General features: G+C 56.7%; 2 protein-coding genes across 3 annotated transcripts in view; both read right to left on the bottom strand.

Annotated features, from left to right (window-relative positions):
• LOC132241819 (tumor necrosis factor receptor superfamily member 6-like) overlaps positions 1–24852 on the bottom strand; it is a 215580-nt gene that overhangs the window by 160792 nt on the left and 29936 nt on the right. The window contains exon 11 of one of the 2 annotated variants that reach the window (XM_059710760.1): positions 7734–7751. The exons of the other annotated variant lie outside the window; for it this stretch is intronic. The gene's annotated coding sequence lies outside the window, so the exon portion shown is untranslated. Of the gene's footprint in view, positions 1–7733; positions 7752–24852 lie in introns of those variants that run through there. 2 annotated transcript variants of the gene reach the window in all.
• On the bottom strand, positions 7335–24428 carry LOC132241820 (actin-3). The gene is made up of 9 exons (XM_059710764.1): positions 24356–24428; positions 22871–23013; positions 22113–22241; positions 21496–21606; positions 20260–20344; positions 18628–18789; positions 15808–15996; positions 14100–14281; positions 7335–7478 (listed from the first exon to the last, which is right to left on the bottom strand). The coding sequence occupies exons 1-9, from the start codon at positions 24426–24428 to the stop codon at positions 7335–7337; spliced, it is 1218 nt and encodes a 405-aa protein (XP_059566747.1).

Below are 24852 nucleotides of genomic sequence, written 5' to 3'. Positions count from 1 at the left end.
AGACGTGCTGGCCCAGATCCCCACCCCCCATCCCCCCACCCCCCACCCCCTGGCCCTGGGGTCTGAGCTGGCACCCGCCTTGCCTTCCAGCCCAGCTCAGAGCTTTGCTCACGTATGAGCCAGGGTCCAGGGCCCCGTTGCATCCCCGGGACCCAGGGCCGGGCCAGGTAAGGGGCCCTCCCCGCCCCCCCTCCCCCGGCCCCAGAGTCTCAGAAGGAAGAGACTGGCCAGCTTTCTCCTGTAGCCACTGAACGAGGCAGAAAGTACAGAATGCTCTCTCTTGTTCTTGTTGTTGTCCGCCCTCATCCAGGGAAATTTTCCCATTGGTTTTTTGCCGGGAGCCGGTCCATCCTCGCTGTTTCAAGGGACCTGGCATATATGGCATACGGTTCTTAATATGTTTGCTCACCTTCTTGGCGCTGTGTTTTAACCAAGGTCACCTCTCCGAGAAAGGTTGAATCCCCAGGTAGGGATTTTCCCCTGAAGTTAGGGAGGGAATAAAACCCCTCAACTAAGTGCCAGGCGGGTAATTAATCCCTTTAACTACGAACAATCATGCTTAAACTACATAATCTTTTCTCCCTGGAATGGAGATAAGAAACGCCCTAACCTTTGTAATAGAGATTGATAGGATTGAATCAACTGGTATAAATACAGTTGTAACAAGACAGAAACACACAGAACTCAGAACACAGAACTGGGAACACAGGGCTCAGAAGACAAGACCAAGAGAGACAGAACCTACAGGGAACCAGGAGATGGAGGAGCTTTGCTGGAGAGAACATGGCAAGGGATCCTGGACTGAACCTGACTGCAGAAATTGGCAAGAGAACCTGACTAGAACCTGGTGACCGAACCTGGCTGGAGATCCAGACCAGAACCTGGCTGGAGATCCTGGCTGGAGATCCTGGCTAGGCTGCTGATCAACTGAACGCTATCTCTGTGTCATTCCTTCTTCGCCAACTCCGTCCACACCTATGGGGAACCCCTGGACTCGCTGGGGTTGGACCCCGGCAGTTTTTAGAGGAAGTGGAAGAGGAGGGAGAGAGAAAAACATTGAAGTGAGAGACACAGCCGTTGGCTGCCTCCTGCAGGCGCCCCACCCGGGCCGGGATCACACCTGCAGCCACTCAAGGGTCTCCTGCCAGCATTCACCTAACCCAGGGGTGGGCAAACTTTTTGACTCGAGGGCCACAATGGGTTCTTAAACTGGACCGGAGGGCCGGAACAAAAGCATGGATGGAGTGTTTGTGTGAACTAATATAAATTCAAAGTAAACATCATTACATAAAAGGGTACGGTCTTTTTTTTTTTAGTTTTATTCATTTCAAACGGGCGGATCCGGCCCGCGGGCTGTAGTTTGCCCACGGCTGAATCCTAAAGCCTTTCCCCAGTCGCAGGTGAACTCCTCTCCGTCTCATCTGAATCTGCAAACGCATGTGGACGAGCCCAAGTCGCACTCGAGGTCCGGGTGCCAGTGAGAGCAAACGGAAGAGAACTCTACCTTCGCCTCTGAGGCCAGCCCCGGCCACCATCCCTCCGTTCTAGGCCGACCCTCGCTCAAAGTCACCGGCTTCCCGACACCTTCTGGAAGCTTCCCTGTCGGCCAGTGGTGGGCACAGGAGCTCACCCAGGCCCTCTGAGGGCGACCCACTTCCTCACCGGTTCTGGGACAAGCCGGGCTCCCCATTAATCACGGCGACCTCGCTCAGCGCCTCACCTTCATCCACCTTGGAACGGAGGAAGCTCCGGGCACCAGGCGCCCCCCCTGCTCCCCCCCGGTCTTCCAGGCCTGAGGTCGGGGTGTGCAGGGGGCCCAAGGGAGGTGCAGCCCCCGGACGGGCTCCCCAAAAGGTCACACAATGACAGAGCCAGGACGCCACCCACGGTGACCACCAGTGGGGTCACCGGGACACAGAGCTCAGCCTGTCCCGCGCTCTGAAAGCTGGGGAAACCAAGTCCCAGCCAGGCTGCACCTCCCCATGGGGGTGGGCACGGCGACAGGGCTGGCCCCAGCCCCCCTGGTGCTCTGACCTTGGGGTGTGGTCGGGGCCCTGCTAGTGAGGCCTGCTCCCTCTCACCGCACAGACACGGGGACACCCCCAGTCACACAGGCTCCCCGCTCCTCCTGGGCCAGGCTCACTCCGAGGGTGGCCGCACCCCGCACACGGCACGGCCCTCCCTTCCCCACGCGCCTGTGGGAAATGGCACTGCCCCCTGGCCGGCTGCTCAGTGGTTAGAGCGCCAGCCCCTGAACCAAGGCGGGGGGATGTGATTCTCAGACAAGGGCAGGGGGCCCCTGCAGGAGGCAACCAATCAATGTCTCTCTTTTTCTCTCTCTGTCCCTCCCTCCTCCTTCCCTCCATTCCACTCTCTCTACAAATCAATGGGAAACATCCCTGGAAGAGGATTAACAAAAGATACAAAATAAAGAAAGGAAAGAACACTGCTTACTTTCCCCGCTCAGCCAAGTCCGGGCGGCCTCAACGCCAACCTGGTGTCAGGGCGACCCCTAGTGGCGGCTCCGAACCCCAGGCTGCTCCTCCCTGGGGCCTGGTGACCTTTGACTGGCGGCTCCCCACCTCCCTCCCCGGCCCAGGAGTCCCACGTTTTAGATGCCACACCTGCGTGGGCTCGCGCAGCCCTGTCCCTCTGCGTCCGGCTCCGTTCACTGAGCACAGTGTCCCCAAGGCCACCAGGGTGTCACCCAGGCCACCAGGCGGGGATGACCTTGGCCGGCCCAGGCTCCGGCCGCTCCTCTGTGCCATCAGAGTCGGGCAAGGTGGCCGAGGCTCCGGCGGGCGACGTGCTCACCCTGGGTCATGGCCACACGGAGCGGCAGCCCCGGGACTCGAACCCAGGCTCCCCTAGTGCAGGGCCCATGTCCTCTCAGACCCGTAGCCTCTAGGCCCTGCTGGCCAGATGGACAAGGGCCAGACAAGGCTGCCGCTCCACCTGCCTGGGTGCGGCTCTTGCACCAAAGGACCAACCTGCCCCTCGTGGCCCAGCAGCCAGTGTTGGCCCCTTTCAGACCGAGCGGAAGGTTCCAGAAGGCTAGCACGCGGGCGGTCAGGCCCCTGCTCCAAAGGCACACTCGGGAGGACTCAGGTCCTGGGGGGGGGGGCGGTGCTTTGCCTCTTTCGTGACTATTGGGGGCCCAGCAGGAACCGGGGCGCAGAGGGGGTGCGGCGCCCACACACGGCGCCTAACCGCGGGCCACTCACTGGATCCGGATCAGGGGCCCGGTGACGTGAGCTGGCGGTTCTTCTGCGGGTCCCGGGGGTTCACTCCGTGTGTGGGCAGCTGGCGTCCGGCTCCCGGGCCTGTGCCTCCGTCACCGGCTGTGCGACCGCTCGCTGGGTGGTGGCTGCAGCCCCAGCACAAGCCTTTCCCAGCCCCTGCTCCCCGGGTCCCACTGGCCCACGCGAGTCACCAGGCAGCCCACGGCGGCGGAGGGAGCAGCACCCCCTGGGGCGGGGAGGACTCCCATCCACTGCGGCCGGCCGGCGGGTGCTCAGGGCTGGCGGCGGCCTCGGCCTCGCCTGTCTCCGCCGGGCAGCGTCACCTGAGCCACCGGGGCCCCGCGTGGCGATGGTTGGCCTCCTGGGAGTCTCCTCCTGGGGTAGCTGTCCCCCCGCACCCCCGGGATAATGCAGGTGCGTCTGTCCCAGCTCCAGCCCAGGGCCTGGGCTGCTCGGTGAAAACGCTGTGGGAGCAACGGGCAATGAGACGGGATCTGAGGCTCCGGACGGCAGGGCACCCGTTAGCAGCGCTTCTCAGAGCTGGTTCCCAAGCTGCAAGCTCACAGCTAGATTCCCGTCCAACATCCAGGATGCCCGCCGTGACCCCGAGACACCTGCCGTGACCCCAACACCCGCTGTGACCCCAAAACACCCGCCGTGACCCCGAGACACCACTGTGACCCTGAGACACTTGCCATGACCCCGACACCCGCTGTCACCCCAAGACACCCGCCGTGACCCCGAGACACCCGCCGTGACCCCGAGACACTTGCCGTGACCCCGACACCCGCTGTGACCCTGAGACACCACTGTGACCCCGAGACACCCGCTGTGACCCCGCGACACCACTGTGACCCCGAGACACCACTGTGACCCCGACACCCGCTGTGACCCCGACACCCGCTGTGACCCTGAGACACCCGCCGTGACCCCGCAGAACTGCCCTTAGACCGCGGGCGGGCGTGGTCCTGGCCTCTCCTGTCACCACCCGGCAAGAAGCTGATGGACATGGCGGGCCTGCTTCGCCCAGAAACCGCACACCTGTCCTGCGCGTCAGGGCTGGGCCGCACAGGAGGGCCTGGTCCAGTTAGTTCCGGAGAAAGGAAGTCGTCAGGGCTGGGCCGGCTCAGTGGTTGAACCAGGAGGTCACCGTTTAATTCCCGGTCAGGGCACAGGCCCAGGTTGCCAGCTTGATCCCCAGTGGGGGGCATGCAGGAGGCGGCCAATCAATGATTCTCTCATCATTGATGTTTCCATCTCTCTCTCCCTCTCCCTTCCTCTCTGAAATCAATAAAAATATATTAAAAAATAAAATAAAACCACCGTACCCAGCTTACAATGACTCAGCAAATAATAACAATGGGTGATACTAGAAATGGTTAGCATTTATGGAGCGCTTACTACCCATAAGGCACTTGTCTAAGCCCTTTGTAGGATTGACTCTTGGACTCCATTGCCATTATTTTATTTTCCCCGTTTTACAGATGAAGAAACTGTGCTGCATAGCAGGTTAGGTAGCTTGCTTATGGTCACACAGCAAGTCTGAACCAGACTGCAAACACAGGCAGCCTGACTGCAAACCTGTACACGTATGTAGCATGAGCTCAGTGTTTGGGGAATGAGTGAGAGATGGATGGGTGGATGGAAGGGAGGGAGGGAGGGAGGCAAGAAGGGAGGGAAGAAGAGATGGGAGGGTGGATGGATGGATGGAGGGATGGATGAATGGTTGGTTGGACGGATGGTAGATGGCTGGTTGATGGATGGATGGATAGATAAATGATGGATGGATGAATGATGGATGGATGGTTGGATGGATGGATGGATGGATGGATGGATGTTTGGCAAGATGGATGGGTGAATGGACAGATAAATGATGGATGGATGAATGGTTGGTTGGATGGATGGTAGATGGATGGTTGATGGATAAATGATGGATGGTTGGATGAATGGTTGGTTGGATGGATGGTAGATGGATGGTTGGATGCATGGATAAATGATGGATGGATGGATGGTTGGATGAATGGTTGGTTGGATGGATGGTAGATGGATGGTTGATGGATAAATGATGGATGGTTGGATGAATGGTTGGTTGGATGGATGGTAGATGGATGGTTGGATGCATGGATAAATGATGGATGGATGGATGGTAGGTAGATGGTTAGATGGATGGATGGATGGATGGAGGGATGGCAGGTGGGTGGTTGGATAAATGACAGGTGGTTGCTGGGTGAAAATAAAGAACAGAAGCGGTGCCTGTGTGTTGAATCCAGCCCGGCCCCCGCATCCCTGAGCAGCAGCACTGAGGGGCACAGATGCGGCCGGGCTGGACCAGGGCTGCACCCAGAGCTGCAGGGCACCTGTGTGGTGGGGGCAGGCACTGCCGTTACTGTTACAGTCGGGCCAGGGAGTCCTGGTGGTGACAGATGACCCCAGCTGAGCCTCCCGCCCTCCCTCACGGCCGCTGTCCGGGCTGGAGCGCACGGAATCCCACAGCCTGAGACCTGGTCGGGCTGAGCTGGTGACTGTCCCTGGGGTCTGAGCTGCCTATGCATGCCCCCCACCCCCCCACGCCCCGGGCCTGGGAGCCCAGCCCAGGTGAGGACCAGCTCTCCCAAGCCAGGAACCGGTTGGGGGCTGAGTTAGCTCTTGACCGCCATCTCTCAGGTTGGCTGCTAACAAAGCCATTTCCGCATCTACTGAGGCAGTAACGGACATAAGGGTGGCTGATGGCTGTGAGCTTCCTGGGAGGGGCAGCGAGGGTCGTCGCTGCTGAAGGCCGGCGATTACACTGCCCTGGGAGCCCGCAAGCTGCCTGCTGGGCACCCGTGTGGGGGGCCCACTGCTGAGGAGCCCTAACTCACTGGGGTATAAACACGGGCCGTTTTTCCAGTCTCTGCACCGTGAGGCCCTGCCTCACCCCTGCGCTTGCCCCCAGCGGCCCTTACCCTGAGGACGGCTCCCCCTGACTCACTGCTGTTTGATGCTGTTACCCGGGGGTTGACAAGGCCGGTTGCTGTGTGGTCTCTACACATCGGACTCCCCTGGGGCCCCGAGTGGCATGAACCCACAGGATGTGTCCCCGAGGCCCTGCTTACTCACTCACGGCCCGGCCGCATGGCAGGGCCTCCCTGTTAAGGCTGAGATCGCCGGGAGGCGTGGATGGGGGGGGGGGGGGCGTTTGTCTCTCCGTCCACCCTCCCACGCATGGGCACTCCCGCCTCCGGCTGTCATGAGTGACGCTGTGGTGCAGGAGTCTGTTCCAGGCCCCCTCCCACTTTGGGGTGTGTTCCCAGAAGCAGGATGGCAGGGTCACGTGGTAGGTCCCTGTAAGCCTTTTGAGCCGCCCCCACACGGTTCCCCACGGCGGCTGCCGCCTCGCATTCCCGCCAGCAGGGCCTGGGCTCAGTGTCCCCGTGTCCTTGCCACACCTGTTCTGTGTTCCATAAAGCCACTGCCGCTGGGCGTGCAGGGGCCTCGCGCGGTGCAGAGGGCTGCCAGCCGAGGGCCGCTGCGGTCACACGGGCGTTTGTCAGCAGCTCTGGCCACAGGGTGGATGCAGGGAGCCTGGGGCCGGAGGCTGTGGCAGGACATGGGAGAACAGGCGTGTGAGAGCGCGGAACACTGGAGAACAGGCGTGTGAGAGCGTGGGATGCGGGGAGAACAGGCATGTGAGAGCGCGGGATGCGGGGAGAACAGGCGTGTGAGATCGCGGGACATGGGAGAACATGTGTGTGAGAGCGCGGGACATGGGAGAACAGGCGTGTGAGAGTGAGGGATGCGGGGAGAACAGGCGTGTGAGAGCATGGGATGCGGGGAGAACAGGCGTGTGAGAGCATGGGATGCGGGAAGAACAAGCGTGTGAGAGTGAGGGATGCGAGGAGCTGCTCCTCCCAGGAAGCTCGCAGCTCACACCCCGCGGTCCAGACCTGCCAGCCTCGCCCAGACCGTGTCCGTCCCTCCCTGGCCCTTTATTGACATTGGGGGTGGGAAGGCCACCGCGTGGAGTGGCTCTGCGCAGCGTGGGTTCGGCCAAGCCGAGGCTCAGCCGGGCATGGGTGCCCGGGGACGATCGATGGGGTCCCGGAGCCACAGTCAGAAGGACTTCCTACTGACGGCAGAGGGGCCCTCTTCTTTGTAGTCGTCACTGCTGACCCACATGTCCTTGAAGGTAGAGAGTGAGCACAGCACGGAGCCGCCCATCCAGGCGCTGTACACAGAGCAGGGGCAGGTGGACACCTGGAGGGGGAGGCGGGGTGGGGGGCAGAAGGCAGGGTCAGAGGCCAGAGAGCAGGAGAAACCAAAATCGATACTATCCTAAATCGGGGGGCACACACCCGGGCGGCGTGGCTTAGTGGTTGAGCGTCGACCAGGAGGTCACGGTTCAATTCCTAGTCAGGGCACAGGCCCAGGTTGCAGGTTTGATCCCCAGTGGGGGGCATGCAGGAGGCAGCTGATCCATGAGTCCCTCTCCTCATGGATGTTTCTCTCTCTCTCCCTCTCTCTTCCTCCCTGAAATCAACAAAAATATATTTAAAATGAAATAAGTTGGGGGGATCCAGGACTCGGCTACTGACCCAGAAACACTGGATCTAAAGCAGTGCAAATACGTGGACTCAGAGGAGCCCTGCTCCTCCTCATGGAAAGCAGAGAGAGAACTACATAACCAAACACCTGGAAAAGAGAGATCATGGGGAGACAAAGAAAAAGCCTGCATATGAAAGAAAAACAGGCATCACCAGAAAAGGAAGTAAACGAAATGGAGGCAATGGAGGCAAGCAACCTGTCAGAGAAAGAATTCAGAGAAATGGTCATAAGGTGGATGAAAAAAATGGAAGACAAATTCAACAATATGTGTAAGAACCAAGAGGAAATGAAGAAGAACCAAGAAGAAATGAAAAATGACATCACTGCTATAAAGAACCCAATAGAAAGCATCAACAGTAGATTAGAAGAAGCAGAGGACCGCATCAGTGAGCTAGAAGACAAGGTAGGAAAAAATACCCAAGCAGAGCAGCTTCTAGAAAAAAAAATTAAAAGGCAGGAGGAGAGCCTAAGAGAACTTTGGGACAACACAAAACGAAACAACATCCGCATAATAAGGGTGCCAGGAGAGGAAACTGAGCAAGGAATAGAAAAAATAATGACAGAAAACTTCCCTGATATAGGGAAGAAAAAGCTCACACAAATCCAAGAAGCTCACAGAGTCCCAAACAAATAAACCCCAAAAGACCAATGCCAAGGCACATTATAATTAAATTGGCAAACACTAAAGACAAAGCAAGAATCTTAAAAGGGGCCAAGACAAAAAGTTACCTACAAAGGATCTCCCATCAGGCTAGCGACTGATTTCTCAACAGAAACACATCAGGCAAGAGGGAATGGAATTAAATATACAAAGTCATGCAAAGGAAGGGTCTGAATCCAAGAATACTGTACCCAGCAAGGCTATCAATCAAAATTGAGGGTGAAATCAGGAGCTTCACAGACAAAAAAGGACTACGGGAATTTATTACCACCAAACCAGCAATGCAAGAAATGCTAAAGGGTCTGCTGTAAAAAGAAAAAAATAGGAAATGAAGAAGGAACACAGGGGTAAAGAATAAAAATGGCGACAAACAAGTATCTATCAATAATAACTTTAAATGTAAATGGATTAAATGCCCCAATCAAAAGACATAGGGTAACTGAGTGGATAAGAAAACATAACCCATATATCTGCTGTCTACAGGAAACCCACCTCAGAAAAAAAGACGCACACAGACTGATGGTGAAGGGATGGAAAAAGGTTTTTCAGGCGAATGGAAACGAAAAAAAAGCTGGGGTAGCGATACTTAGATCTGACAAATTAGGTCTCAAAGTGAAGGACATAAAAAGAGATAAGGAAGGGCACTTCATAATACTAAAGGGAGCAATCCAACAAGAAGAAATAACTCTGGTAAACATATACGCATCCAATATAGGAGCACCCAGATACATCAGAAAACTTCTGGAGGGGATCAAGAGAGAGACTGACAGCAATACAATCATAGTAGGGGATGTTAAAACCCCATTATCACCATTGGACAAATCCTCTAAACAAAAAATCAGCAAAGAAACATCAATCCTAATTGACTCACTAGATCAGATAGAATCAATTGACATCTTCAGAACATTTCATCCCAAAGCCACAGAATATACATTCTTCTCAAGTGCACATGGGTCATTTTCAAAGATAGACCATATATTGGGTCACAGGCAAAGTCTCTTCAAATTCAAGAAGATAGAAATCATATCAAGCATCTTCTCAGATCACAATGGCATAAAACTGGAAATCAACTATAATAAAAACAATCCAAAAAAATCAAACACATGGAGACTAAACAGCATGCTATTAAACAATGAATGGGTTACCAGAGAGATCAAAGAAGAAATAAAAAACATCATGGCAACAAACACAACAATCCAAAACCTATGAGACACAGCGAAAGCAGTCTTGAGCGGGAAGTTCATAGCTCTACAAGCCTACTGCAAAAAAAAAAAAAAAAAAAGAAAGAAACAATGATAATAAATTACTTAACCCTACAACTCAAAGAGTTAGAAAGAGAGCAACAAGAAAAGCCCAGTGTAAGCAGAAGGAAGGAAATAATAAAGATCAGAGTGGAGATAAACAACATAGAGACCAAAAAAAACAATACAAAAGATCAACAAAACCAAGAGCTGGTTCTTTGAAAGGATAAAGAAGATTGATAAACCTCTAGCCAGGCTCACCAAGAAACAAAGAGAGAGGACCCAAATAAACAAAATCAGAAATGAAAGAGGAGAAATAACAACAGACCCCACAGAAATACAAAGAATTGTTAAAAGCCAAAACCGGTTTGGCTCAGTGGATAGAGCATCGGCCTGCGGACTGAAAGGTCCCAGGTTCGATTCCGGTCAAGGGCATGTACCTGGGTTGCGGGCATATCCCCAGTAGGAGATGTGCAGGAGGCAGCTGATCGATGTTTCTCTCTCATCGATGTTTCTGACTCTCTATCTCTCTCCCTTCCTCTCTGTAAAAAATCAATAAAATATATTTTTTTAAAAAAAGAATTGTTAAAAAATACTATGAACAACTCTACTCCAACAAACTAGATAATCTGGAGGAAATGGACATATTCCTAGAAAAATACAACCTTCCAAAACTTAATCAGGAAGAATCTAAAAATCTCAATAGGCCAATAACTATGGAAGAAATTGAAGCAGTAATCAAAAAGCTTCCAGCAAACAAAAGCCCAGGACCAGACGGCTTCACAGGGGAGTTTTACCAAACATTCAAGGAAGAACTAAAACCTTTCCTCCTCAGACTATTCCAAAAATTCAAGAGGAAGGAACACTTCCAAGCTCATTCTATGAAGCCAGCATCACCCTAATACCAAAACCAGACAAAGACAACACAATGAAAGAGAATTACAGGCCAATATCCCTCATGAACATAGATGCCAAAATCCTCAACAAAATCCTAGCAAATCAGATCCAGCAGTACATCAGAAAGATCATACACCATGACCAAGTAGAATTTATCCCAGGGATGCAAGGATGGTACAATATCCGCAAATCAATAAACGTGATACATCACATAAAAATATTGAAAGAAAAAAAACACATAGTCATATAAATTGATGCAGAAAAAGCATTTGACAAAATCCAACACCCTTTCTTGATAAAAACTCTCAGCAAGGTAGGAATAGAAGGATCATACCTCAACATAATAAAAGCCATATATGACAAACCCACAGCCAACATCATACTCAGTGGGCAAAAACTAAAACCATTTCCCCTAAGAACAGGAACAAGACAGGGATGCCCCCTCTCACCACTCCTGCTCAACATAGTACTGGAACTACTAGCTGTTGTGATCAGACAAGAAGAAGAAATAAAAGGCATCCAAATTAGAAAAGAAGAAGTAAAACTGTCCTTATTTGCAGATGACATGATACTGTACATAGAGAACCCTAAAGACTCCATCAAAAAATTATTAGAGTTAATAAATGAATTTGGCAATGATACAAAATTAATGCCAAGAAATCTATGGCATTTCTTTACACCAATAGTGAACTTACAGAAAGTGAGACTAAAAAAGCAATCCCATTTACCATCGCACCAAAAAAATTAAGATACCTAGGAATAAACTTAACTAAGGAGGTAAAAGACTTATATGTGAAAAACTACAGGACACTGAAAAAAGAGATAGAGGAAGACATAAACAGATGGAAGAACATACCGTGTTCATGGATTGGTAGAATCAACATCATCAAAATGTCCATATTACCCAAAGCAATCTATAGATTCAATGCAACCCCCATTAAAATACCAACGACATATTTCACAGATCTAGAACGAACGCTCCAAAAATTCATCTGGAATAAAAAAAGACCTCGAATAGCTGCAGCGATCCTGAGAAAGAAGAACAAAGTAGGTGGAATCTCAATACCAGATATCAAACTGTATATTACAAAGCCACTGTTCTTAAAACAGCATGGTATTGGCACAAGAACAGACATATAGATCAATGGAATAGAATAGAGAACCCAGAAATCGACCCAAACCACTGTGCCCAATTAATATTCAACAAAGGAGGCAAGAGCATACAATGGAGTCAAGACAGTCTCTTCAATAAATGGTGTTGGGAAAATTGGACAGATACATGCAAAAAGATGAAACTAGATCACCAACTCACACCATACACAAAAATAAACTCAAAATGGATAAAAGACTTAAACGTAAGACGGGAAACCATAAAAATACTAGAGGAATCCACAGGCAGTGAAATTGCAAACATATGCCGAAGGAATTTCTTCTCTGATACTGCTCCTAGGGCAATGGAAACTAAAGAGAAAATAAACAAATGGGACTACATCAAAATAAAAAGCTTTTGCACAGCAAAGGAAACCATCAACAAAACAACAAGAAAGCCCACTGCATGGGAGAACATATTTGCCAACAATATCACCAATAAGGGTTTAATCTCCAATATTTACAAGGTACTCATGAAACTTAATAATAGGAAGATAAACAATCCAATCAAAAAATGGGCAACGGACCTAGATAGACACTTTTCGAAAGAGGACATACAGAAGGCCGAAAGACATATGAAAACATGCTCAAAGTCACTCATCATCCAAGAGATGCCTCCCATCTGACAGCTGGCCGACCAGCACCCAAGCCCCTGCTGGGTCCGGTCCCTGCTGGGTCAGGCCGTTGCTCTGGATTGGCCATTGCTCTGCTCAGAAGGTCCCGTTTGCTCTGAGCTGCTCTACCCACTGTGCTCTCAGCCCCGCCAGCCCCTCCCAGCGCTTCCAGACAGCAGCCTCTGGGCCCCTGCAGGCGCAGTTCCCTCAGCCCAGTGTGGTTCCCGCCACCCCCACGGCCTCACTCCTGCAGGCATTTCCTCACCAGCACCTCCCAGCAGCCCCCACCCTTCCTCCCCCCCCACTGGTATCGCCCTGTGATGCTGATGTCAGGGGTCAGGGGTCAGGGGTCAGGGGTACGACAATGCGGTATCATCTCACACCTGTCAGAATGGCTATCATCAACAAATCAACAAACGACAAGTGCTGGAGAGGATGTGGAGAAAAAGGAACCCTCGTGCACTGCTGGTGGGAGTGGAGACTGGTGCAGCCACTGTGGAGAACAGTATGGAGTTTCCTCAAAAAATTAAAAATGGAACTCCCATTTGACCCTGTGATCCCACTTCCAGGACTATATCCCAAGAAACCAGAAACACCAAACAGAAAGGATATATGCACCCCTATGTTCATAGCAGCACAATTCACCATAGCTAAGATTTGGAAACAGCCTAAGTGTCCATCAGTAGATGAATGGATTAGAAAACTGTGGTACATCTACACAATGGAATACTACGCTGTGGTAAAAAAGAAGGAACTCTTGTCTTTTGCAACAGCATGGATGGATCTGGAGAGCATTATGCTAAGTGAAATTAGCCAGTCAGAGAAAGATAAATACCACATGATCTCACTCATTTGTGGAATATAGAGAACAACATAGACTGATGAACAGGGACAGATCCAAAGACAGAGAAACAGCGATCAGACTATTAATCCCCAGAAGGAAAGTAGGGGAGGGTGGGGGTAAGGGGAAGAGATCAACCAAAGACTTGTCTGCATGCATATAAGCCAAACCAATGGACATGGGCAACAAGGGGATGAGAGCATGAGTGCGAGGGGAGGTTGGGGGTTAATGGGGGGATGAGGACATATTTATAATACCTTAGCCAATAAAGAAATTAAAAAAAATAAGTTTGGGGCACAAAATACTGATTCCTGAATGGGCTTCCTCCCCCTGTCCAGATGTTGAACAGTCCACGTCCCCTGCCCCTCACTGCCCCCCTGCACCTGGCCGTGGCCTTGGGCGAGTGCCTGGCGCTGGGCTAACCCCACCCTCGCTCTCCCCGACCCCTGCCTGCTCTGGCCACCAGCACCCCTCGCCCGAATCACAGCATCACTTCCACCTGCATCCACAGCCTGCCTCCCATCTGACAGCTGGCCGACCAGCGCCCAAGCCCCTGCTGGGTCCGGTCCCTGCTGGGTCGGGCTGTTGCTCTGGATTGGCCATTGCTCTGCTCAGAAGGTCCCGTTCGCTCTGAGCTGCTCTACCCACTGTGCTCTCAGCCCCGCCAGCCCCTCCCAGCGCCTCCATACAGCAGCCTCTGGGCCCCTGCAGGCGCGGTTCCCTCCGCCCAGTGTGGTTCCCGCCACCCCCACTGGACGGTGAGCTCCAGGGGGCGCCCCTTCTGTGGGCTGTGCCCCACGCGCCGGGCCAGCACCTGGCACCTCAGAGGCTTCCGGAAATGCCTGTCCCGCGGGGGACGGGAGGACCCACCTTCACCTTAGTCCTCGGGGACACCAGGGCGGACAGCTCCCTCTGCATGCGGGCCCGCAGGCTGGGGGAGGAGCCGGTGCCTCCGGACAGCAGCACGCTCCCGAAGAGGGCTCTCTGCTGGTTGGCGCTGCAGGAGCTGACGCTGTGGAAGGCGAGCATGTGGGCGCCCAGGCTGTTCCTCCCTGGGGGCGGGAGGGGGAGGGGGCTGGGAGTGGCCATCGTGTGGGGGCGCAATCACACCTGACAAATCAAATACCAGCCCCCGTGGGAGTCCGCGGCTGTGAAAGGGGGGAGGGTGGGGGGTGGGTTACAGGTTGCAACCCACATACAAGGTCAGCAAAGCGGCGGGCACACAGTAGGTGCTTCCTAAGTGACAGCTGGCTCCGGAGGCACTTTTGAATGGGGCAGACTCGCTACCACTTGCTACTCAAAGTGCAGCCCTCTCCCCGCTGCCCCCGCTCCTTCTCTGGCACGGCATCTGCGTGTCCGTGTCCGCCTGTCCATGTCCGCCTGTCCATGTCCACCTGTCCACGTCTGCCTGTCCATGTCCACCTGTCCATGTCCGCCTGTTCACGTCCGCCCGTCCGTGTCCGCCTGTCCATGTCCACCTGTCCACGTCCGCCTGTTCACATCTGCCCGTCCACGTCCGCCCGTCCGTGTCCGCCTGTCCATGTCCGCCTGTCCATGTCCGCCTGTCCGTGTCCGCCTGTCCACGTCTGCCTGTTCACATCTGCCCGTCCACGTCCGCCCGTCCACGTCCGCCTGTCCGTGTCCGCCTGTCCATGTCCACCTGTCCACGTCCGCCTGTTCACATCCACCCGTCCGTGTCCGCCTGTCCGTGTCCACCTGTCCACGTCCGCCTGTTCACATCTGCCCGTCCACGTCCGCCCGTCCGTGTCCGCCTGTCCACGTCCGCCTGTCCACGTCCGCCTGTCCGTGTCCACCTGTCCGTGTCTGCCTGTCCATGTCCACCTGTCCACGTCCGCCTGTTCACATCCGCCCATCCACATCTGCCCGCCCGTGTCTGCCCATCCGTGTCCACCTATGCAAGTCTGCCCGTCTGTGTCCGCCTATCCATGTCCGCCTGTCCGTGTCCACCTGTCCACGTCCGCCTGTTCACATCTGCCTGTCCACGTCCGCCTGTTCACATCTGCCTGTCCACGTCCGCCCGTCCGTGTCCGCCTGTCCATGTCCGCCTGTCCGTGTCCGCCTGTCCACGTCCGCCTGTCCGTGTCCGCCTGTCCATGTCCACCTGTCCATGTCCGCCTGTTCACATCCGCCCATCCACATCTGCCCGCCCGTGTCTGCCCATCCGTGTCCACCTATGCAAGTCTGCCCGTCTGTGTCCGCCTATCCATGTCCGCCTGTCCGTGTCCGCCTGTCCATGTCCACCTGTCCACGTCTGCCTGTTCGCATCTGCCCATCCACGTCTGCCCGCCCGTGTCCACCCATGCAAGTCTGCCCGTCTGTGTCTGCCTGTCTGTGCCCACCTGTCCACGTCCGCCTGTCCATGTCCGCCTGTCCATGTCTGCCTGTCTGTGTCCACCTGTCCACGTCCACCTGTCCGTGTCTGCCTGTCCGTGTCTGTCTGTCTGTGTCCACCTGTCCACGTCCGCCTGTTCACATCCTCCCATCCACGTCTGCCCGTCCGTGTCCCCTGGTCCATGTCCGCCTGCCCGTGCCCAGCTGACCACACCCCCCCGCTCACCTATGAGGTCCGGCTGGAAAAGCACCTCCATACAGAGGAACATCTCCTGCCCGAGGTCGATCTCCCGGCCGTCCGGCAGCTGGTGCGTCCATGCCCGGGTCAGCAAGGGGGCTGCCGCCTTCTCCTTGTCGAAGTTCAAAGCCACGTAGCAGCACTTCTCTTTCAGGTCCCGGATGTACTCCCGGTCGCCTGGGAGGAGGGAGCCGGAGGAGGAGGGATGAAGGCGAGGTGGCTCACAAAGTCGGCCACTCCTCGCGATAGGACAGTTTCTACTTTGGTCTCGGATCCCAGCCCCTCTCGGTGAGATGCGTGCTGGGGCCTGGGTTCGTGGACCAGAAAGCAGAATAGTGATGCCTGAATGAGGAGGACGTGTCTGAAAAATGTCCGGCCAGCGTGGCTCAGGGGTTGAGCGTCGACCTATGAATCAGGGGATCACAGTTCGATTCCTGGTCAGGGCCCAGGCCCGGGCTGCAGGCTGAAGCCCCAGTGTGGGGCGTGCACGAGGCGGCCGATCCCTGATTCTCTCCTCATTGATGTTTCTCTCCCTCTCCCTCCCCCTTCCTCTCTGAATTCAGTATATATGTATATAATATACAATTTTAAAGAAACTTTTTTGAGGGTTAATCCTCACCTGAGGATATTTTCCCCTTGATCTTTTATTTATTTTTTTTAAAATATATTTTATTGATTTTTTACAGAGAGGAAGGGAGAGGGATAGAGAGTTAGAAACATCAATGAGAGAAATCGATCAGCTGCCTCCTGCACGCCCCCTACGGGGGATGTGCCCGCAACCAAGGTACATGCCTTTGATCGGAATCGAACCTGGGACCCTTCAGTCCGCAGGCCGACGCTCTATCCATTGAGCCAAACTGGTTCGGACCCATTGATCTTTTAGAGAGAGTGGAAGAGAGAGTGAAAGACAGAGGGAAATTTTGATGTGAAAGAAACATAGATTGGTTGCCTCCTGCACGAGCCCCAACCAGGGCCCGGGCCGGGGAGGAACCTGCAACCATGGTACATGCCCTTGACTGGAATCGAACCTGGGACTCTTTGGTCCACAGGCCAACGTTCTATTCACTGAGCCAAACTGGCTAGGGCAAAAATATAAATATTTTTTTAAACTATATTTTTATTGATTTCAGAGAGGAAAGGAGAGGGACAGAGAGCTAGAAACATCAGTGATGAGAATCACTGATTGGCTGCCTCCTGCACAACCCCTACTGGGGATTGAGCCTGCAACCTGGGCATGTGCCCTTAACCAGAATCAAACGCAAGACCCTTCAGTCTGCAGGCCCACACTCTATCCACTGAGCCAATTCAGCTAGGGCAAAAAATATACATTTTTCATAAAGATAAAAGCCCTAGTTGATTTGGCTCAGTGGATAGAGCTTTGGCCCACGGACTGAATGGTCCTGGGTTTGATTCTGTTCAAGGGCATGTACCTCAACTGCAGGCTCAATTCTTGGTCCTTGTCAACCTTCCTAAACCTCTTCCTCTTGCATAGAGATCATTGTTCCCCCTGGTAGCAGGAAGCAATGAGAAAATGTATGTAAGATGTTTACTCAACCCAGTACCTGTAGAGGACAAGTACTCTGCAAACCTTAAATCATCATAAGGGTCAGCACCCCCAATACCACCACCATCACCACCATCATCATCATTGTCACCACCACCATCAACACCATCATCACCACCATCAACACCACCACCATCACCACAACACCATCATCACCATCAACACCACCACCATCACCATCATCACCATCATCACCACCATCAACACCAACATCACCATCACCACCACCATCATCACCATCAACATCACCACCATCACCACTACCACCATCATCACCATCAACATCACCACCACCATCATCACAACCATCATCACAACCATCATTACCACCATCAACACCATCATCACCACCATCAACACCACCACCATCACCACAACACCATCATCACCACCATCAACACCACCACCATCACCATCATCACCATCATCACCACCATCAACACCAACATCACCATCACCACCACCATCATCACCATCAACATCACCACCATCACCACCACCACCATCATCACCATCAACATCACCACCATCACCATCATCACCACCATCACCACAACCATCATTACCACCATCAACACCATCATCACCATCAACATCACCATCACCATCATCATCACCATCAACATCACCATCACCACCAGCATCACCATCATCACCATCACCATCATCATCACCATCAACATCACCATCATCACCAACATCACCATCATCATCACCATCAGCATCACCATCAACATCACCATCATCATCACCACCATCATCACCATCACCATCACCATCATCATCACCATCAACATCACCATCACCACCATCATCACCATCATCATCACCATCACCATCACCTTCACCATCAACATCACCATCATCACCATCAACATCACCATCATCATCACCATCACCATCATCATCATCATCACCATCACCATCACCATCACCATCACCACCATCACCATCACCATCAGCATCACCATCACCATCACCTTCATCACCATCAACATCACCATCATCACCATCAACATGACCATCACCATCAACATCACCATCATCACCACCATCATCACCATCACCACCATCATCACCATCACCACCATCATCATCATGACTGTCATCGTCAATCAGTTAAGTGTCCCTGGACATAGATGGGTTGTTTCTGGAACGTGGATGATGGTTAAGCAGCCTTCGCGTCAGGAACTGAGGGCTGTAAGTTGAACAAGCCAGAAAGGGCATTACCGCGGGGCCCCTACCTGTGCCCACCAGAGAGGTCCCCTTCTGGGACAGCAGCTGCATGAGGTACAGGGTTATGTCCTGGCCTGCCACCTCCATCTGCATGGTCGACTGGCGCAGCGGATAGCCCTCAATGATGGGCACAAAGTGTGTCATCCCGTCTCCAGATTCAATGATTGTTCCTACGCAAGACAGCACACGGGCATCGTAAAGTGGGGGGCATGGCAGCCCTCATCACCCATCAGCTCGGCGGGAAGAGATGGCGAAGGGGGTAGTCCTGGGAGGGGAAGGCCGAGGGTCTGGGGAGCAAACTGTCCCCCGGAGGGAGTGGCTGGGCTGGAGGACCTCTGGGTCAGACCAGGACTGACTCTGCTGGACAGGAAGCCCAGGCGTCCTTCTCAAAGCGGACACACAGGGCCCAGCAGCGGCTGCCGAAGAGGCGGAGGCGGGAGCAGAGCGGCGTGCGCTCCACCCTCCTCCCGTGGGGACCGGTGGGGCGATGCGGGCGCAATGCGGGCGCAGGGACCGTTGGGAAGGCCTGGGATGGCGCGGGGGCGGCAGGCGTGGAGGAGGCACGCATCTGGGTGAGCGGGGAACCGGGAGTCCCGCTGCTCGCAGGAGGGAGGGCCTGGATCCGGGGCCCGGGGCCTTGTGTGAAATGGCTTCTCCTGAACCGGCCACAGCTGCCCAGGGCCTGGGTCGTCGGCCTCTTTCACCTGTTGAGTCTGGTAACCGAGAACTTCAAGTTTAAAGGAAGCAAAATGGCCCGGCCGGCGTGGCTCAGGGGTTGAGCGTCGACCTATGAACCAGGAGGTCACAGTTCGATTCCTGGTCGGGGCACAGGCCCGGGTTACGGGCTCGATCCCCAGTGGGGGGTGTGAGGAGGCAGCTGGCCCATGATTCTCTCTCGTCATTGGTGTTTCTCTCTCTCTCTCTCTCTCTCTCCCTCTCCCTTCCTCTCTGAAGTCAATAAAAATAAATTAAAAAACAAATAAAGGAAGCAAAAGCAGCATGAGTCCACGCCCGGCTAAGCTGGGACCCGGCGCGGATCCCCCCTCCAACCCGAAACACCTGAAACGAGGACAAAATACAGGAAACGACTGTGGTCCAGACCCTGGGACCGGGCGACGGAGGCCAGCGGCCCCCGAGAGGCAGCGTCACGGAAGGCAGCCCCTCACCCTCGCGCACACGCCGAACTCCCGGCACAGCTGCAGCAAACGGACCAGGCAATTCACCAAAGGACAGCAGGCCCCGGCGAGGGGCTACACCTCGAGGACGCAGGGCTGTGTAGCTGTCAACAACCCATCACTGTCGCCGGCCGGTGGCTCAGTGGTTAGAGCGCCGGTCTGCCCACCGAAGGGTCACAGGTTCCATTCCAGGTCCAGGGCCAGTCCCTGAGTGAGAGGCTTGACCCCTGGCCCCGGGTCGGGCATATGTGAGAGGCAAACACTCGATGCGTCTCTCACACCGATGTTCCTCTCGCTCTCTCTGAACCCCTCCCCTCCTTCTACTCGCTCTAAAAATTCATGAAGAAGCCTGGCCAGTGTGGCTCAGTGGTTGAGTGTTGAGGGGAGCACAGGGCTAGACCAGGAGGGGTGGGCAGCGGAGGGCGGGGGGCGGGGTGGGCTCCAGGGTCCCCGGGGGCCACTCACCGGAGGTCAGGCCGGAGGAGAAGAGAGACAGGACCCCTTGGTTGACCAGGTACAGGGCGGGCACGTTGAAGGTCTCGAACATGATCTGTGGGGAGCACGGGGCGGCGCTGCAGCCAGGCCGGGCGGGCCACCTCTGCTGCGAGCCTCTGGCTTGCGGGGCGGGGGGCTGGCTCCCCGGAGAGATGCAGACAAGGGGTCAGGGGCAGGGCCTCGGCACCCTGCCCGGCGCCCCGCCCCACCCGCTCCGGGCTGTTTCCAGTCTGTAAACTGGGCTCACACCTCCCTGGTGCCCTGCCCTGCGGGCACAGAGCGCAAGGGACGATGCTGAGCCAGTGCCTCCGCGAAGCCACTGTCCCTGCTGCTCTGGGGGAGGGGGGGAGTGTTGGGGGGAAGGGGGCGGGCCGACATCCCCCAAATCCCCACATGAGACTCGGGGCGACTCGCTTGCTTCCTAATAACGGTAACGACAAAAGCTCAAGCCGTGTCCTGGCCACTGGCTCCGTTGGTTGGAGCGTGGCCCTGTGCACCCAGAGGTTGTGGGTTCGATTCCCAGTCAGGGTACAAGCGAGGTGGCAGGTTTACTCCCTGGTCTGCGGGAGGCAGCCTAGCGATGTTTCTCTCACATCAATGTTTCTCTCTCTCCCTCCCTCTCGCTCTAATATCAATAAAAACATATTGATGTCTTTTCCTTGGTTGAGGATTTCAAAAAGCTGACAGCCGTGTGTTAAGTGTACACCAGACGCTCAGTCCCCTGAGTGGCGGGGTCAGAAGGTGCTGACTGCGGGAGGGACAGGGCAGGGGGGAGGGATGGGGCAGGAGGGACAGAGGAGGACGGATGGACAGGGAGACAGGCCCTTGCGTTTCCTGCTGTGGCGACCCCCCCTCAGGGCTGTGACATTGGACCCCACCTTGTCCACGTGAGAGACCAGGGGACAGGAACGCGAGGGAGCAGGTGGCCGAGGGGCATGGACTTGGGCCGCTGGACACGGCGGGGCTGTGGCAGGCGAAGCTGGCGGGGGGAGGTCTCTCCTGCCAGAGGGTGACACGGGGCGGCCCTCGGTGTGACCGCCGCTGAGGGGGCGCCAGGACGCGGGGCCAGGCGGGGGCCCTGCTGCTTCTTCATCGGCGCGTCCAAGTCCTCGCGGGAGAAGCTGAGAGAGTGACCGGCAGGGGCGCCAGCGGCCCCTCCGCCCCCGGCCCGCCTCCTGCCCGCCCGCCCGCCCGCCCGCCCCTCACCTGGGCCGTCCTCTCTTTGCTGTCCTTGGGGTTCGAGGGCGGCTCTGTGAGCAGCAAGGGGTGCTGCTCCGGGGCGGCGCGGAGCACCTGGTAGAAGGTGTGGTGCCAGATCTGGGGGGACACGGGGAGGGCGGCCGTGAGCACAGACTGGGCACCTCCTATGGACATGACCCTGACAGGACGGGGAGCACGCGCCCGGGTCAAGGGCCTGGTGGTGTCCCTGGAGGGCAGTCCCGGCCCTGAGACCATGGGGAGCCCGGGACTGGGGGCTGGGGGGGAGGCAGCGGAGCGCCCGGGGTCAGGCCCCGCAGAAGTCCCCACCCTCTGCCCCCAGGTGGCGGGCAGGCGCCTGGGCCTCCTGAGCCCATTTCCAGTCGGCCAGGCGGCAATGATGTCCGTGGGGCCTGTCTATTCGTGTCCTGCAGCCACATCACCAAGCCCCGCAGGGCGGGCGGCTTAAACCACAGGCGTGTGCTGCTCCCTGTCCGGAGGCCGGAGGCCGAGACCCAGGTGTGGGCAGGGCCGGGCGCTGGAGACGCCCAGGGAGCTGGGTGCCGCGGGGACCTCCCTCCTGGCGCCGAGGCCATGGGCTGGGCCGCCAGCAGGGCCGCGCCTACCTTCTCCATGTGGTCCCAGTTGGTGACTGTGGCCCGCGAGAGGGGGTACACCAGGTTGAGTTTCTTTCGTTGCTCCTGAACCTCGTCGCCGATGAACCAGACTTTCTTGTCCAGCCCCACCATCAGGTCCTGGGAAGGCGGGGACAGGCGTGGGGGGGAGGGAGATGGGGGGGACCACCTGCGCCCCCCCTGCGTGCATGACCGCTGTCGGCATGGCTCCCGGTCACGCTGGCTCTGTGGCCTCGCAAGCCTGCACCCCGTTTCCAAATAATACCCCTGAGAGGTGTCAGCCAGTGACCCCCAGGGGATGGGACTGCTGCTGCCACTGCGTGGACACGCGTCCTGACCACATCTGGTGGGGGACCCGCCAAGAAGGAGAGGGGGGCGAGGGGACCGTGTGGGGGGCAGGCACCAGCCTCCGCATTCGGGGCGCTGGCAGGAGGGGGCCTCCCGGCTGCTCTCTGGGAGAAGGAACCAGCTACTTGCAGATCTGCCCCATGGTCCCTGCGGGGCTGCCGGGGGTCCCTGTGGGATCTGGTGCTGCCAGCGCGGCCCTGGCTCTGGGGGATCGGGGAGGCCTATGCCACAGACCTGCTGAAGCAGACAGCATGGGGGGCCGGCCCTCGCCTTCGTCCCCCCTCGCTCCCCCTGCTGACCTCGGCCCCACCTGCTCAGAGGGCTCCACAGGCCAGCCCCGCGGGAGGGACGGCTCAGCACCCAGCACCCAGCACCCAGGCAGGATGCCTGCTGTCACTCACGTCTTCAAGGTGCCGGAACTTGCCGAGGACAGTGGGGAAGACGGCCAGGGGCACCTTTGCCCCCGCGAAGCCCACCTTGCTGGAGCCGGAGCCGAAGTCGCAGATGATGGGCACGCTCATAGCGTCCTGGGGCCCCAACAGGGCTGCGGGGAAGACGGACGGGCGTCTGTGCCGAGTGAGGCCTCTACCCGCCACCGATCTGCCAGCGTGGCCCCGGGCGCGGAGCTCACAGGCGCTGCGTGTGGCCAGGCAGCTGGCTCCCCACACCCGGGTCCGGGCCTGCCGGGCTGAGCCACCCCTGGCTGCTGTGGGCAGTGGCTGGGCAGGGGGACCTGTCCCGTGGCCACTGGCACGGGCCAGGCTGGGGGAGGGAGGCCCATGGTGAGCTCCGGCCTCACAACCTGCCCCCCACCCCCTCCCTGTTCCTGGCGGGCGTGGCCTGCTCCATGGGGCTCCTCTGAAGCAGCCCCTTGCTCCCCACTCACGGAGCAGGGCTGGCAAGGCCCCAGCAGGCCCGGGTCCCAGCCGCCTCTCCCCTCCCCACTCCAGTACCGCCTCCCGGGGCCTGGGCTGGCCTCCTGGCAACCACGTGGACACCAGACCCTCCCCTACCCCCTTCCAGTCAACGTTCCCCATGGCTGCACCAGTTTAGAAAACACGACGAAAACAGAGAACAAGGTTGTGACCACCCATGGCCCCGCCCCTGCGGTTGCCAGTCATATACATTTATTTAATATATTTGTATTATCTCAGAGAGGAAGTGAGAGGGAGGGAGAGAGAAATATCAGTGATGAGAGAGAATCGGGGATCAGCTGCCTCCTGCACGCCCCCCACTGGGGATGGAGCCCACAACCCAGGCCTGTGCCCTGATGGGATTGTGCCATGACCTCCTGGTTCCTAGGTCCACGCTCAACCCCTGAGCCACACCAGCCACCAGCTATATTTGAGTTGGTTTGAAACTTAAACTTTAACCCGTCTGTGTGTCACTTTTTAAAAAGTGATTATGCTCAAAAAGGAATCCATCGCCCTTAACCAAGTCTTGATCACGACCGATGTTTCCTTTAGAGGCGATTTCATTCCTTTTCAGATCCAGAAAGACCCAGGCTCATCACGGAAAATGAGGGGCAAGCCCTGCGGATCCGCCCCGCAGACGCCATTGTGATTGCGGGGAGCGCCCTCCAGTCCTCCGCACAGCGCACTGTGCCCCATGGCCACGCCGCGCGCCCGGCCGGCGCTCCCCGCCCCTCGCCCAGCCCCCAGCCTCCCGCCCCGCGCTCCTCCCTCAGCGCCCGCCCCCGCGCCCCGCGCTCCTCCCTCAGCGCCCACCTCCCCCCCTAGTCCCCCACGCCCCGCGCTCCTTGCGCCCCGCGCTCCTTGCGCCCCCAGCTCCCCCCCCCCGCGCCCTGCGCCCCTCCCGTCCCCCGCGCCCCGCGCCCCGCACCCCTCCCGTCCCCCGCGCCCAGGCAGCAGGCGCCGCCCTCTCACCACGGGCTCTGAGCACCGCGGCCAGCGCGGAGCTTCTGATGGTCAAGCAGTTGCTGGTCTTGCACCAGGACATCTTCTCTCCCCAGGAAACAATGTCTTAAAGGAGATTCTGGAAGAATTTCAAGAAACGCTGGAAACTTCGAGCCCAAGCAGAGCCGCTAAGAACCACCTGAGAGCCGCCCGCGCCGCCCGCACCTGCGGCCCCGCACCTGCGGCCCCGCACCTGCCACCCCGCCCGCCAGGGGCAGACGGCCACCTGAAGGCCCGCAGGACTCCGTCCGCCCAGGCGCAGGCCTCTGTCCGGAGTCCCAGCCTCCGTCCGGGTGCCCTCCCGCCCGCCGCCACCCAACAATCGCCTGTGTGCTGTAACAGCCAGCGGCGCGCCTCCCTCCCGCCCCGGCCCCCGCCTCGCTCTGCGCTTCCTGTGTGGGGGCTGGGGCCCTGCGGGGGACTGTCCCGCGCAGGACGCCGGACCCCGGCCCAGCCAACACCCCAGG

The sequence above is a fragment of the Myotis daubentonii genome, chromosome 9 (genome assembly GCF_963259705.1).
Source record: "Myotis daubentonii chromosome 9, mMyoDau2.1, whole genome shotgun sequence".
NCBI classification, from domain to species: domain Eukaryota; kingdom Metazoa; phylum Chordata; class Mammalia; order Chiroptera; family Vespertilionidae; genus Myotis; species Myotis daubentonii.
This window is presented reverse-complemented; position numbering and strand designations above follow the sequence as displayed.